Source organism: Toxotes jaculatrix, chromosome 10 (assembly GCF_017976425.1).
Source record: "Toxotes jaculatrix isolate fToxJac2 chromosome 10, fToxJac2.pri, whole genome shotgun sequence".
Taxonomy (NCBI): domain Eukaryota; kingdom Metazoa; phylum Chordata; class Actinopteri; family Toxotidae; genus Toxotes; species Toxotes jaculatrix.
In genome coordinates this window covers 9,274,215-9,291,383 of record NC_054403.1, presented here as the reverse complement: position 1 = coordinate 9,291,383, position 17,169 = coordinate 9,274,215, and the positions used below count along the sequence as shown (strand labels likewise).

At 43.0% G+C, this 17,169-nt stretch overlaps 1 protein-coding gene across 1 annotated transcript in view; it reads left to right on the top strand.

Moving 5' to 3' along the window:
* tenm2 (teneurin transmembrane protein 2) overlaps window positions 1-17,169 on the top strand; it is a 149,912-nt gene that overhangs the window by 73,783 nt on the left and 58,960 nt on the right. The window contains exon 3 of the mRNA XM_041047853.1: window positions 16,169-16,375. Coding sequence (XP_040903787.1) covers window positions 16,169-16,375 — 207 coding nt within the window. The remainder of the gene's footprint in view (window positions 1-16,168; window positions 16,376-17,169) is intronic.

Here is a 17,169-nt window from a genome sequence, read left to right as displayed (position 1 = left end):
AAAAGGCAGACAGATGTTCACATTTTCCTGAAAAGCAGCCTCTCTTGTGGTCATGCAAAGTGGGAGCATTTCCTCTCTGAAGCAGAAGTAGCGTGATGTCGTCGTTTAGGTGCGGATGGTTGGGCATACAAAGTGTCTCACTTTGATACTAAAACCCAAGATTCACATCTCATCTGTATCCTGCAGTCAGTCGTTTTTTGTTTTGATTTTTTGTTAACCATGTTCTCAACTTTAAACCTGGGAAAACTCTAAACCCTTACTTTAGAGAGGAGACCAGAAGCCACAGTGATCATATCCAGTAGGTCTGTTTTGTCATTTAGGTGTGAGCACTTGTTGTTTTCCAGTCACAACATGAGCAGAGCAGAAAGTCAAAGTCGGATCCTCCACATCCATAATCTCGCAGCTGCATTATCGTCGTCTCATATGAAGAGTTTATAGTTTTCCTGCAAAGTTTTTCCCCAAAGTGACCCTTCCTGGATGGCTGTGAGTAGAGAGGGGAAATCCAAAGACGCAGATTATCTATGATTGATGATGTCTGGAGGACAGGGTAGATTAGTCCTCTCCAGATTTATGGTGTCTGAGGAAGAGCCCCATTTCTAACTTGGTGATTATGGCTGGAGGGCTCAGCAGGTTGCTCACACGTGTGTTTATGCGTGCGCACGTGTGCAAATTTTTCAGGACACAGTACCCTGAGACTGATGTGCCTTTCGAGTAATAAAGAAGCACTGTAATGGGATGCCTAACTTTCCCTCTTTGAATGATATTTTACATTAAAAATGTAAATTAAAAAGTCCCCCCTCACCACACCCTGAACCCCCCTCTCCTCATCACCATGTCCAAAACAATTTTCTGCATGGCTCCCTTGTGGCAGTGGAATAGAGTGTATGTTTGTGTGTGTGAGTGTGTGTATGTGTGTGTTTTTGCGTTTTTGTGTGTGTGTGTGTGTGCGTGTGTGTGTGTGTGTGTGTGCGTGCCCATGTCCATCCTCGTCTGGACCCTAACTGATTGTGATTGCATTTCCATCGGATTTTCTCCCAGCGAGAAGGAGAGCAGGGCCCAGACGGAGAAATGGGATCAGAGGGGGAAACTCATCTCCCCTTCCCAGACACAGTCCCTTCCAGAGTGTGTGGTCACGTTGAAACACACGCACACACACACACACACACACACACACACACACAAACATGCACACTGTGAATGGTGTCCTCTATTACATGGAGTATTAGCATCCCTAATGAGGTGTGAGAGAGGGACAGAGATGGAGCAAGCGGAAGACGAAAAGAAGGTGGATCAGAGAAACAGAGCAAGAAAGGAAGAGGAGTAACTATCAATCTCATTGCAGGGGAACTGGTGAGAAAGGTAGAGTCACAGAGGAAAGCAATGAGCAGAAATTTGCTGGGAGAAAAAAGAGTGAGCGTTGGTGGCAGAGTAAAGGAGAGAGAAATATGAGAGTGCGAGTGAAAGGTGCAGCGAGAAGTGAGAAGTGGCATTTTTCCCATCTGAAACCATCTGTGGTCAGGTCGTTGAGTGTGTGTGTGAGTGTGTGCGTATGTCTCTGCATGTATTATCACACACATGTTTAAGATGCTTCTTATCATGACTGGTAATCCAGGTGGATTTCACGATTCATTGAGAGGGATGAGAGGATATCCTTTATATACTCACTAACAATGGCTTTAAGAGATGCTTTCACCCTTCCTATTCATATATATTGCGTTTGTGTATGTGTCTGTATGTGTGTGTGTGTGTGTGTGTGTCTGTGTGTGTGGGATCAGACTGCCATCTCAGAGGAGCTGTGCCCACTGGACACCTGTTCTGATAACTCAACATTGACAAGCTTATTGTTCTAAGTGCTGCCTACACTGTAATTCCCTATACAATCTGTAACACACAAATAATGAAACATCCTACAGCCTGTATGTGTGTGTGTATGTGAGGTTATCTGATGTGTGTGTCTGTGTGTGCGCGTGTGTTTTTTACCCCAGATAGCATCTTTGCTCTAGATAAACCTATTGTTCTTGCCTCTAACCACCATTATCCCGTTGTAAGGGAAAACTGTTTCACAGCATCGGTGCAAAACCCAGAGAATCGCTCCTTATCCATCTTCTCACTCCATCTCGGCTTCTCCTCCCATCCATCCACTTTTTTTTTTCAACTTTTATTCATCTGTTTTCTCCTCTCCATCTGGTGCTCCTCTAACTTTTTTTGTTCTCCCTGAACCTCATTTGCGCAATCACTCTCTTCTTTTTATTCTTCACCCCCCCCTTCCTCCTCTTCCTGCCCTCTTTCTTTTGTCTGTCATAGCTGGATTCAGCGGAGTCATTTGCTGCTATAGTCTATAGCTAGAAGCCCTCTCGCAGAGATAGATGCCTGCCTATGAAAGACATTTGTTTCCTTTACTGTCACTGTGCAATAATCAGCCACTCTAACGTAATCAACGTATTGCCCTTGCGGTAAATACAGCTGAGCAAGTGGGTCCGTGTGCTTTTGTGTGGGCATGTGAAATTGTGTGTGTGCATGTGTGTGTGGATGTGTAGGGAGTGGGGGGGTAATTTTTTGTGTGTGTGTGTGTGTGCATGTGTACCTGCAGTTGTGTGTATGTGTCTCTGATTTTTTTTTTTTTTATTTGGCTGTGCACGCAAATGCAGATTCTCATGCATGCCTGTGCCATGTGACAGAGAGAGATGATTCTTGGTGAAAAAGCAGTTTGTTAGCGAATTAGAGTTAATTAGCCAACTTTCAGTTCCCAATGCTGTAATTGGGCCCATTTCTCTCTGTTTCCTCCAGCTGGCGTCTCTCATCCACTGCGGAGAAAGGAGGAGAGAGAGAGAGAAAGAGAGAGAGGGAGAGGGAGAGGAGGGCTGAGTCGGAGGACTAGGGTGGGAGTGGTGGGGGTTCACGGGGTGCATTACATGTCTGTAGGGGTCTGTGGAGTGCTAGTGAGCCTACCCCCTGGGGTTAAGAACCACTTGCGCTGGGGATCCAGACAGTGAGAAGTATTAACTGAGAGATAATGATGAAAGGAAGGCTGATGGGAATGAAAATGCAAAAGAACGTGCGAGATGAGGGCGGAGAGGAAGTGGGGAGGGATGGGAGGGGAGGGGGTAAAGTGACAGGAATGCTGAAGGTTGAAAGGGGAGGCGGAGAAATCATAAGCCATTACAAATTGAGGGGGCAAGGTACACCGTGGAGCAGCAGTCGAGCACAGGGCGGCTGCGTTCAAGTCCGGCTGGCCTAGAACTTTTTCTGCACATTTCCTCTCACTCTTTCCAATCCTTGTTTTTTTCCTCCGTGAGCCAGGCCTAATGAACCCAGAAATGCCATGAAGATAACATTTAAAGAAAACAACACTGTGGAGTCTGGTTGAGAGATAGCGCAATATATATATTAAAAAAAAAAAAATGAGAGCAGAGGGGTAGCAGAGTGGGAGAGAGGCAAGGGAGTACTGAAGCGAAGAAGGAGTGATGAAAGAGGGGAGCGGGCCCTCTCTTGGTGCTGCAGCGTGATGATCAGTAGAGTCTAATGAAGGTGCAGATATCCCAGAGGAGTCCTGCGCACTCTTGACGACCACTGGGAATGGCAATTAATGCACGGTGTACTGAAGGAAGATGAACACACACACATACACACACACATACACACACACACACACACACTGGCAGTCGGACACATTTAGACACACTTTACATAAAATGTACCACAGCCCCACTTCCTATAGTCTAAATTCAGACATGGTATAAACAGTAAATGGTGCATTCAACCATACTACACTTACCATCAGATTATATAATGTAAATGGCTACCAGAGAGTGGTATTATGCCCCATTATTCCATACCAGCACCAGACAGAATCGCACACTGCTCAAGTGATTGACTCCATTGTGCATGTAACCACCCAGAACACTCAGCAACGCGGCCCTCGTTCTTTCTCTGGATTCACTGCGAGGAGCCCTCGGTTCCCTCTGCTGTGTTGCCCTATATTTCATATATAAGCCCTATGTGTATCAGTGCAGCCTCCCCTCACACTGGCCCTGTGCTCATTATCTTATTGATATTATTTCTTTTTTCCCAGCTGGTGTATTGACATGAGTGGAGATATGAGAGAGAGTTGGAGTGGGGGGGGGGCACAAGGCTAAGGTGGATGGGTCCCTGCATTGCAGATTAGCGATGTTGCGTGTGTGTGTGTGTGTACTGTGGAACAACTACTTTTAGAGCCGGTCACTGAGGGACCGCACACTTATGTAAAGATGAAAGGATAAACTGCTGAGACAGGAGAGTGCAGAGAAATGGACAGAGTAAGAGATAAAGAAGAGTGTGTGTGCATAAGTGTATCTTAACACAGGCATCTGTGAGTGAATGAGTTTGTGTTGTGTGTGTGTGTGTGTGTGTGTGGTTTGCAGACGTTACAAGCCAAATACGGCTGACCCGCCCTCTTCTGAGATAAAAGCGTCTGCCTCTATACCACTGAGACTGCGGCCTAATGGCACTACAAGACCAAAGCTGGCACACGTGATTGGAGAAAGGGATGGGGGGGGGGGGGGGGGGGGGTTTAGAGAAGCGATGGGTGGATGACGTCAGCAACGTCCATGGCGTTTACACAGCAGGAGGTGGAAAATGGGCCCTCCTCTGCTCCACCTCAACCTCTGGTAGTCAAAGAGAGACAGGCAGAAACTTTCTCCTCTTTTTCTGTTTGTCCTCTTCTTTATCCATTGAAATTACCTTGACCTTTGCATATGTCAATTGAAATTGTTCTTCCTCTCTCCTCATCTTTCATTCTGCTCTGTGCTGTAGCTACTTGCTGCCCATTGAAAATGATTTTTTTTTTCTGTCTGAGGTTGCATAAAAGACCAGATGAAATATTTTTCTTCCACAGTCCCTGCCCCTTTCATCCTTCATTTTCAACAAACAGGCGCAAAAACATTAAAGTTACAAGCCAAGGTTGTGTATTCAGCGTTGGGCATTGTTGGCCCAGAGATCAGACATTCAGCTGTATAATTCCTCAGCTGTAAAAAGAGATTGACTCCAGTTATTTACTTTTACCAAGGACGTGCAGTTTATTACAAAGGATGGAATAAGCCCTCTGTGAAACATTTCGTTTAAAAACACACACGCATGCACACGTTCATGCAGACACTGATAGTTTAGCGTCAGACAGCAGAGGTGCTATCAGTTGTAGTTAAGGAGGAGGGGTCTTAGTTACCTCTAGGTTAATGATCCTCATTAATATGCGCTAATATACCCCAGGTCATGCAGTAATTAAAAATCTCATTCAACGCTCTCAGCTTAAACTGACTGACTTGGCTTCGTCCTACAAAGATTAGCATTTAATATTTGTCTCCAAGGTCTGTAGTTCATGGTGGTTGTGGGAAGGGAGGGGGACGGGTGTTTGAAACTAATAGCCTAATGTTGAACATTTGACTGGGCTGTCTGTCTCCTCTAGTGCCTAGTAAAAGTCTTTCTTGCCTCTGCTTGGCTGGGCACAACTGTTTATGAGCTGAATGGGTTTGCAGGTTGTGCCTTGGAGAGTTGCATCACGTTTGCAAGAGAGTGTTTGTGCAAACTGGGCACACAAACAAGCGCTCCGAAATACACACTCAGGCATACACTTAGACGCACAACTGCAAGTGAAGTCCATCAGCATGGGGACTTCCTTATTCCTCTGAGTCAGCTGATGTCAGCTGATGCAAGCTGTGCTAATTGTAAGGCTGTATGACGAATGTGTCCTCTTGCAGGAAAAAATAGATAGACAGAGAGATAGACAGCTAGACAGACAGACAGACATATAGATAGACAGCTAGACAGACAGATAGACAGCTAGACGGAGAGACACATATAGATGCATATAGATACATAGATAGACAGATAGATGCTCTTATACATGCTCTATGTAGAGATGTGGGGTTTTGTGTGTATTTTCTCTCAACACACAAACAGTGGGCCTCAGAGGCCTGTGACTCAACCTATCCCCGTCGCACACACACACACACACACATCCCCTCAGCCATCCATGACCAAAGCAGCAGCTACTTCAAAGGGCCCAGACATGCATGGTAATCTCTAATCGCCTCCCTCTGCTCTACTCTCTGCACACTCACAAACACAAATACAAACTTCAGGGGCAGGGAGGCCGGGAGATAGCAGGGCCAGATTTATGTTACACCCATGAAAGTGAGGTGCAAGTTTGTGCTACTCCTGTCATTCTGTTTGAGTTCGTAATCTGCATGTAATTAACATCTGATTTACTAAGGCAGCGACTCTTAATGCAATCAGTGATTAGCACCGCCTCCTAAGTACATTCTGCTATTGATGAAGAGCTCAGGAGGTTCAGTTCAGCAGCAGGATTTTCTTTGAGGTCCAAAGAACAATAACGTTTTTAAAGAAAAAAATAATCATAATAACCTAAAATGTCAACTCCATTGACCAAGCAGACTATTAAACTCTAACTGGGAGTATAAATTGGATGTCTGTTATGTTAAACTTGATGTAATGATGACCTATTTATAGAGAGGGTTATAAAAGTAAGACAGCTGATGTAATTAAAGCAGCTTCTGAAAAGCGAGCAATCACCAGCGTTGACCACACTCCTCCCCATCAGATGCTGTGCTCATTAACTCTTGGCCACTTCTGTCTTTTTCTCTTTGAAATTAAAAAAAAAAAGTATCTCTGTGTAAACAAACACACTGAAGCATCATTTCACACTTGTTTTTGTTGCCCCCTCACGTTGTCTGTTTTCTCTCAAACTTCAGTAAAATACAGGTTGATTAACTTTTCTTTGCCACCACTCATTTTGTTGGTTGAAAGCTGTACCTGCAACAGTGTCCCTCACAAATGTACCTTTGTAAATCCAGTGGAATCTACAGCCGTTACTGTATCATATGCATAAAAGGAAGAGGCTCACAAGGCGTACCTCAGATGTCAGGCAAACTGCTCTGAGAAATAACACACACATCTCCAAGACACAGGGTGCATCTGAATCAAGGTGCAAAATGCTCAGTAAATGCGGCCCAGAGTGTGGAGACTCCATTCTTCTCACCTTGAGAGAGAGTGCAATGCTCAACAGTAAGCTAGTTAGAGGGAATATAATGTGGCTTACAGTGTTTTTCAGCTCTCAGTCCTCTTTTTTTCCGCCGTTACTATAAATAGAGGCTCCAGAACATCAAAGAGAGGAGAGGTTTCTCTCAGCAACAGGCCACAGTACAGTCATTATCCACTGGCTCTAAATACATCACCCCTCTTTTGGCTGATCCCAGTGTAGAGGATACCAGGGAGTCTCCGCATGTGTGAGTGCGCATGCATGTGTTTGCTAATCGTCAAAGAAAGACTCTGCTGACTCAGACTCACAAGCTCACTGTCTCTCTCACACACACACATACAAGCGTACTTCACATAATGTAACGTCGCAACAAAAACAGACTTTATTGAAATTGAGTTTATTCATAAGATTACAATACGACACGCTATCTCTGACTGCACGAGGTCGTAAACTGGCAGATCCATGCACAAAAAAAAAAAAAAAAATCGGGATCACTTTCCATGTCTACTTTCTCCCAGGGCTCTTCTTCCCTCAGTTCTTTTTTACTTTTCCTCTGTCAAATCTTTTTTCTTCAATTTTTTTCTCTTTGTTTTTCAGCTGTTTTCTGTTCTTCTCGCACTTTTCACCGAACGAGATTGTCATAGCAACTGCCGGTTTGCTTATGTTGGATAGGAATTTGTGTAGGCACCTGTATGTGTGTGAATAGGAACATGTGTGTGTTTACAGTATGTTGTTAGGTGTGTATTTCTGTGTGTGCATGTGTTTTTCATGCTACTTTTGGTGAGTCATTCCGTATGCATTTGATTCTTGATGACTGTCGTTCTCTCACATGGAGTGTAGTGACTGCGGGTGATGTAGTTTCTGCGTGAGCCTTGTCTCCCAAAATTTCATGAAATGAGGCCAGTTTTTAAATGCAAATGCAGTTTGCTTTCTTTGCGAGTGAAGAGAACGACATTTTCCATCCACCACGAAATGAGTGCTTGTCGGGGACACGATTAAGAACAGGCAGTAGATGGAACTATCAGACTGGAAATTTCGGGTGTCAGGAATAGGTGTAAACACTTCATTTAAGCGTCGATGACTCATATTTAAGTGATAATTAATGAAGATGTTTGGAGCAGTGAATTAAGTTTTTATTTCTGGCAAAGCTTCGTTCTTACCAAATCCTGACCTTGATCTTTATCAGAACAGTTTGGCAGCCTCGCCTTAATCTTTTAGTAAACATTAATTACAGCTTTAATCAAAGCAGGTTTTTAACCACCACCGCCCTTTTTTTTTTCTTTTTTTACTTGACAAGCAGGTGAAATCTAATTTGCGAAGAAAGATTGTAAATCTTTCCTAATGCATGTCCACAGCCGTCTGTAGCTCCAAATTTGCTCCCAGGTCGCTAAACTATCTGTGAGTGATTTAGCAGCGTGGCAGATTGGAGGAAAAACTCTTCCCAGCATTCCACCCTGCTGATTTTTGCACTGCAACATCTGAAAGCTTTTTCCAGTCAAGATAAACAGACACACAGATACTGGTCTTACACGTACGGTTTAAATCAGAGGGTCTCTCCAAATGTGGAAGCAGGTTACTCTTGTTTTGTTAGTGTTTCACTAAGTGTCAAGACCAAGTGCTATCTCCAGTCATCAGAGACCTTTTCCATATGTCTCTCTCCACCCTTGTTTTAAGTGAGAAACTGTGGCAGCAGTCTTGCTGGTATTATAAAATCTGTTCCCAGTTATGTGAGACACTTGGATTTAATGTGGAAAAATGCTTTAGCTCGGCCCTTTAATGTATTAAAAAAAGATTTGGCATTGTACAGTTGCTGTCACTGTATTTTATAATTTGAATAACAAATTTAGGAATAATTGGGTGGCATTTATTTAAACACCAGTATCTATACTGTGACAAGAAATGACTTCATTTTGTATTTTTACTCCATTATTATATTTTACACCACTTATTATTATTTTGGTTCTTTTTTATATTTTATATTTATTATGTTTTCTGCCCTGAACTTTTTTTGAATTTCTGCTGCTATCAAATTGATTCATAAATAGGCACTGGAAAGCTTATTGAACACAGCAGCTGCAAAAAGCTTATGTATTATAACAGGTTTTGCAAGTTACTCATTGTGAATACACACACACAGAGACACACACGCATAGACAGATATTTCCCCCCTTGCCAGATCTATTCCTTTCAGATGTTACAGGACATGTTCAGAGGTAATGGAAGGCTGAAAGGATGAATGTCTGTCTCTCTGCACCTGAGGTTGAGGGTCTGTATGTGCTCGAGTGTGTTTCTGCGTGCACATACTCACATATGTGCATGCGTGTATGTTCATGCTTCCGTGCGTGTGTTTGCATTTATGTGGGAGGACGAGGCTATTTATTTTGATTGTTTTCAATGAGGGTCCAATGCGTAGAATCCATAACAATACCATCAATCCACAGCAGCAGCAACATGGATGTAATTTATATGGTAATGCAGCCTCCATGGTTGCCCCAAGTTACGCAGTGGACATCTCTGACAATGGACAGCATGAGTGTGCTATAGCATCCTAATGCTTTGTATAGCCACACACACACACACAACCACACGCACTTGCACTTCCCAGCAACACGGAGGCATGTTTCAATTAGCAGATGCACATAGGTGCTGGGCTGTGTTTGTGTGTCTGGGTCAAAAGGTTGAGTGTATTGCTTCGTGTCAGCTTGTGTCTGTCCTCATCTCTGCTCTTCTCAAAAAAAGAAACAGCCACTTGAGTGAGGAGAGGAGTGAGGAACAACCTCCTGAGCCAGATGCTGGAATTACTCAGCGATGATTTTCTGTTAGGATTCATGCCGGGGGGTGGGGGGGTGGGTTTCTTTCTCTGCAGTACTGTGTAGCGTACTGTCTGTGTGCGAGTCAGTGGTCCTGGTCATGTACAAAGTCACGACTCTGAGAAATTTTGTGGTTTGTCTGTTATTTTGTAGACCTGCCATAGCCGTGTGAATGTCGTAGATGATGCTGAGATGTTGAGATCTCCTTGCCTAACTTTTCAAAGCTCTGTTGATGTTGTATGTAATGGGGCTCCATTATTCCTCTACACTCTACGTTATGTGAAGGTTAAAAGATATTGTTAAGAGGAGACTAATCATCAGAACCTATTACTTCTGAATGGCCTCACAGTCACTGAGCGCCTTCTTCAGTAGAAGTGGGGTTTGATTTGTGATTGAAAAAGATGGAACAAAGCAAAGGTTTTCTGAGGTTCTGTGTCTGTATCTTTTCACTTCTCCACTCTGCACATGCATCTCATTTTTCCTTTTCAAAAAAATCTGATTTCAGAGAATTCGTTCTTTTAGTGCGCGTACTTGGTTTGATAAATCAAGTTATCTCAGAACCTGTTAATTGAAGTTGATTTAAAGAGAAGGATCTCGGAATTTATTGGTGAAAAACTGTTTTGTTTTTTCTTAAATAAAAAGCAATGACACAAATCCGGGCCACACATTTTTTTCATTTTTCATTTCTTTTATTTCTGATGAAATGAAGCGTGTTGTGTGTTCAGAGGAAACGAGGACATCATTTGCCGTAAACTAGGCATCCTCTAACGTTACCTCTTCAGTTAAAAGGTCTTGGAATAGCTCAGGTGATTTGAAAAAAAAAATAAAAAAACAATATGGATTTTGATTATGATTTTGAAAATACTCACACCTTGTGTCACCTGTAACATCTGAACACTGTGTTTTGTGAGTCCTGGTAAAATAGTTAGCAAGCTAGCAAAAAATGTAATTAAGAGCAATGAGTGGTTAAAAGTAAGAAACATTCAGCTTATGCTATTTGAAGCGATATATAGTACAAATGTAATCTGACCAAACCAACTCAGTTCAATTGTATGAAAAAAAAAATTCAGGTTAAAATCCTTTAAATCAACACTGATAAATGGATATATATTAATAAAAAATCCAGTTTCAGTGTAAGTGCTTTAGTACTTAGAGTGATCAGCCTTAGTTATAATCCTGGAAGGAATATACAAAATGAATGAACTCTAGAAACCATGGAAAGTAAAACAAAACAATGTGACGTTGTGAGTCTGCACAGCACCTTTTTCCCAGCCAGGAGGCTGTTTGTGTGTGTGTGTGTGTGTGTGTGTGTGTGTGTGTGTGTGTGTGTGTGTGTGTGTGTGTGTGTGTGTGTGTGTGTGTGTGCGAAGAATCAGCTTGTTTGGGAAGAGGGCCCCTGTACTTGTGGAGCGATGGAGCGATGCAGGCGAGATGAAAGAGAGAAAGAGAGCTCGAGCGGAGGAGAGCTTTAGGCCAGAGAAGAACCCAGACACTCTGTTACACATCAAAGGAAGAGCCAGTGATACAATCATCTCTTTAGGCTGTGAAAGCCCAACTTTATTAATTAAAACACGTCTGTTGAATCATGCTCTCATCTCTCTCTTCCCGGCTTTACTCAGTTTATCACTCATTTTCTGCTGTGACGCCGATTATGGGAGGGAAGAGAAGACGGGGAGGTTGTGGGAGAACACATTCGAGGTATGAGGCGGATGAACTCAGAGCATCCCTGGATCGGCTGCCTCATACATCCATTTGTTGCTCGCACATACAAACAACAACAGGTGTGCATCTTGCCACCGCCGTGCTAAATGTGAAATATTTAAAAGGAGTGAATAAGAGGAAGGAGGAGGCGAAGATTTCAGAAAAAAGGGAGGGAGGGGGGGAACAGGAAGAGAGATGAGATGGAGGAGACAGACTGCACTGTATAGATAAATAGAGAAAAGGGCCCATTGTGTCAGCAGCTGTCATCACTAAATAGCCCTCAGATCACTGTCAGACACTATCACACATACACACACACATGCATACTTGCACACACGCACACACTGACTGACAGCTCCCCCTCAGTCCAACATCTGTGCTGACAGCAGCCATGGTAATGAGTCTCTGCATGTGCCAGCATGGGTGTGTTGCTTCTTTTTCCTCCCTCTTCCCCGCGTACCGCTCATTCAATCATTTTGCGTCTATCCTATCTCATCGTTTCCCTCCTCTTCTCGTCGTTTTCCGTCACCTTAATAGAAGCACGTGCTGACTGACTGAGCAGCACAATCCACATGAGTAGTAACTAAATGAGAACAACATCAAGTGTAAAGTTGTACGGTAGATAGATGTGGTTTTGTCTTTTGTTGTTTTCCGGAGTTTCCATCCAGGTGCACTGTATTTCACATAGAGGTGTGGAGGAAGAGAGGGATGAACGAAGGGTGGGATGAAGAGATGATGAATGGCTCTCGTTAGAGGGGTAATTTGTCTCTCCTTGTCTGACTGGGCTCCAGCTGTCGCTCCATCCCTCGCTCCACTCCACTCTCCGCGGCCTACCACTCCTCACCTCAGCCAGATGGGTGGACGGATGGACGGAGTGAGGCAGGAAGGAGGGAGAGAGGGGACAGAAATAGAGACAAGGACAAAGTGGGGAGAAGAGAGGAGAAGTCACTGAGCAGCCAACAAGCAGAGTTATGTCTGATGTGTAATGCCAATGCACTGTAAAGAATGGCTTCACCGAGAAACAATAGATTATGTTAAACTCATACTGAGATGATTCACACACACTGTAGCAAAGCAACAGGCAAAGCTCATACACTTGTGTGACTCATACAAGCAAGTCAACAGCAAACTAATGATGATAGTGTTTCTTTTTACAATGTAATCAAATCATCAAGGGACTCCACTAATGCCTTTAATACAGTGCTACAGTCTGAGGATGCCTCGCTTTTTTTCCCCCCATGATACACTTATTTTTCACACTAATCAACACTTGTGTGAGAACTGTAGATTCAGAGAGTGAGAGACGGGCGCAGAGAGAAGGATTAAGAGATGTGTACAGATGGCCGGGGAGGCGGCTGAAGGATGGCAACGAACAAATCATCAAGAGAAGCAAGTGAGCTCATTGCCAAGTCTTTGTTCTAATAACACAAAGCAATTTCCACTGACCTTTCTAGAAATGTAGCGGGCAGAAATGACTGAGTTAAGGATGCCCCACAGCATAATTGCTAAGGAGATTAAAGTTCCCTTAATTGCTTTTGGCCAACTAGTGCAATTTTTCCTTTTTTGTAATTAAAGTGATTTAAAATATTAATAACTACTCTCACATACACATCACCGTATGTGCACGGGCTCGCGTACACATAATTGTGCGTACACATTAAAAAAAGAAAAAAAGAAAAACATAAAACAGCAATAAAACAATCTTAAAGGTGTGCCACTGCACGCACGCACACACACACACAAACACACACACACACACATTTCAATTGCCTGTTGACACCAATAGCCTCATTAAAGGTCTTGTGAAATATGCAAATAGCTAGATCCATTCTCGCCATCAACTGAAGTGAGTGATCGATTCATTTAGATCAACGGCTCTTTTTGCATGTGTTCATGGCTTATTCCCTCTTTACCTCTTCATTCCTCTTCCTCCTGTCCTCCATCTTCCACTGTTCAGTCCCCTCTTATTGCCTCCTCCTCCCCTAATTACCCTCCTCTATTGCTTTCTTGCTCGTTTTTTATTGGCAATAAGTTTTGTCAGCTCATAGCTTCTGGACTGTCCTCTTTTCTCCGTCCTCTGCTCCCTACATTTGTTCCCCCCTCTCTTTCTTTCTCTCTCTCTCCCTCTCTCTCTCTCTCCATTCCCCTGGTCACCCCCTTGACCTCGCTGTCTCGCCCCCCTCTCCATCCATCTTTCACTGTCCCTCCCCACCTCTCTTCCTTTTCCCTTCTGTCAGCCACAGTGTTTGCTTTGTCATTGTTTATCCATTTTTTACTGTTTGCTCTGATGAGATTGACCGGACACACACACACCCACACGCACACACACACATACCTAAACAGAAGACAAGGATGGCATCTCTCTGGGGTGTAGTTAACGTGGGGCTGTGGATCGATCCTAGCTCTGGTTTCCATGACGCAAAGCTCTAAGCTGGAGCAGTTTGGACAACAGGACAGAGGCATCACTCTGCCTCTGTTTCTATAAAATGCATCTCTATAAACCCACACTGACACCTGGAAATGTGTGTTTTCCATGATTAACGCGTTTCATTTTGAGAACACATACATGGTCACGTTAGCCAGCAACTATCTCCCACCACTCTGCGTTTCTTAAATGATGCCTACATTGATTCCCCCACCCTCCCACCCCACCCTTGCTCAGGTACGGTTTCCCTGATGCGAGCCATATCGCCCATCTATCAGGGGCTTTACGCATTTTGATTTCTATCAATACCTTGTAATGGGTGAAGGTGAATGCTGTCAAATTACAATCACACCACATTGGTATTCTGAAGAACCTTCTGTAAGAAAAGAAGAAATAAATGAATAAATAAAATAACTGTGATGATGAATGTTCAACCATCTCACATTCTTCTTCAAGATCTCACGGCTTCTCTTTCTCTTTCCTCCTCTGCTCCCCTCTGTTTTTGTTCCGTGTGAAAAGAAGGAGAAAAAGTATGACGAAAGGAGAAATGCCTTATTGAAAGGCCGGGCATTGTGACTTCATTTTCCCGGTGACGTTTTCAGTGGCGAAAGAAAGCACGAATGGACGAAGCACACAAAGCGAGAGATAAGCAAGTCTATTATTTCTCCTCCTCGTTGTATTTCAACTTTGGAAGGTGAAGCACAAGATGTAACCGAGGAATAGGAAGGGAAAAAAAAAGGTTTATTTGTAAAGCTCTTTAAAAGAAAACTTCTCTGGTGCCCAGGGCTATCATTTTGAAAGTGGAATCTGCGGAAAATAAGTGATTATCAGTGTTTCAAGACGTCTTTGGTTTGACTATCTAATTAGGAGTCGTAATAACCTGAGTCCTTCGGTGGATTGACTGGACTCAGTGGCCTCATTCTTACCATATTGTTGATTGATTGAGCTGCAAATATGGCAGACATAATTATTCTATATTTTGCGCCGTCTCTAAATAGAATTTATTAGATTTGTCTTTGTCCTTGATTCCAAACCTTTGGAGAGTAGAGTGAATTCTCTCTATCCCTCTCTTGTCTCTCTGGTGTATGGGACAGCCTGATTGTGTCCACGTGTCCCATGGCTCCTACTATTTAAAGACTTGGCTGTTAACTTTCTTTTGTCTTACCCATGTAGAGGACAATCGTGCAATGGATGTAGGGCCACTTATCTCAAATCTTATCTCACTCTTTGATCCACTGAAATGCCTTCACGAATTCTGCAGCCTTGACTTTATTTGGTCAGGTGCGACCTTTATGTTGTGGTGACTTCATGAATCTTTTCTGCTTGTGTTACTGTTACAGTACGTTTTAGCATTTAGCATTATCTTGAAATTGTCACCTGTGGCGAACGTAGTTGGTGTTCGGCAAACAGCTCACTTTATTTTACTTGTTTACAGCAGCAGAGTTTGTCCTGCATATGTCCTTGGTGCTGCAAATAATTTGGTTTTAGTTGTTTTTTTGGAAGAATGAAAAAAAAATACTATTTTTTTCATTGTCGTGTCATGAACGTATTTCAGAGACATGTCTCTGTGTGAATCTATCTCTGCTGAATCTCTCCAGTCTCAGGAAGCTTTTTGTGTTTGTATTCAAGTTGTTTAACATTGCTTGTTACCTAAGAAGCAAGTCTGCTCATGAGTTAAATGGATAACCTTTGGTCTTTTATTTTAAAGCCTTTGTTCAACCAAATCATTTTTTTAAAAAAGATTTGGGTTGATTTGGTATTTTTTTCTGCACTGCCAAATGGATGTTTTTAGTCACAGCACTAAAAATTTCAAAATATATATATATAAAGTTCAAAAGTTTTTCCTTTTCCTTTTTTACAAACACAATGTCTCTGTTAGTCTGGATGCTCCACAAAACACACTGCCAAGGCTTTCACAAGAGCTGTTCATCTCCCTTGTGCTGGGATGGAGGCAGATATCTCATACTTTTATCTTAAAAGCTGGACAAATAAAACCAAAACTATCTGCATGGATTTACCAGTTACCAGAGGTGAGTCAGAAACTGTTTATTTGTTATTTGGATTTCGTTATCCAGATACCTCAGCAGACCTGCTTCTTGGAACAGGCCCGTGTATCACTGTCAGTCATTGCCATCTGTTTTGTCTAACGCCCCCCTCCTCCCTCCTTCTCTCCCCTCTTTCTCTCCCTCCATCCTCCAGGTCGCCCCCTCCCTCCAACCTCTTCCTCCTCCCTGCTCCCTCCGTCCCTTCCGTCCTCCTCGTCCGCCACCCACCACCCCTCCCCCGGCCCGTCTCCACCGATCAGGGAATGCCAGGTGCCCCTGCTGGAGAAAAACTCCACCCACTCTCACCTGGAGCCCCACCCGGATGACTCATACTTGCTCCGGGCCCAGCCCTCCTCCACGGGTAAGAGACCTCACCATTCATTCACCCTTTTATCCTTTCATTCATTTATTTTATTCATCAATATGTCATCCATCACCCGGGTCACTGCATTGCCTCATCACGTGTCCATTTCCTGATCTGATTTAGTCAGTGTACAGTAAAATGCCAAGCAATCCTTCGCTTTATTTTAATGTCACATCTTGTTCATTTTAGTCATTTTGTTTCTGCTTTTTTTTGCATTCCTCCAAAGTCAGCATTTGTTTGCAGACCTGGGAAATCGAACCAAAGAGACTTCAGCAAATATTATTTACATTTTTATAAATAATAAGAGACTGATTTGTGGTCAGTTATGGACTTTATGGTTTTATTTGAGGGGAAATAAATCCTTTGATCGTTCACAAATTGAGAAATCTAGTTATCTACTTTTAATGATAAAAGATATATATCCAGTATATGGTGCATTTTGTATGTAAAATAAATGTGTAAATTTCTGAATTTCCAAAGAAAGTTTAAAGAAAATTCCTTCTATTCTGCTGAACTTTACTTCTTTTGTGTCTCACGTACCAAAAAGCTGATTCTAAGCCGACAACTGGTGAATTGTTAATGGATTATATTTTATAGGTAAACGTCCCACCTTTGTCAACTATTGCCAGAAAACAATGATGCAAGTGAAAGAAACCCCCTACACTCTGCATTGCGCAGATGGTTTGACATTGAATAGGTGTGTTTGTACTTATTTTCTGTGTGACATTAATAATCCACCGGAAAGTGAAAGGTAAGGGGATAATGAATTTTAAGTGCCAGCAGGAGAATCA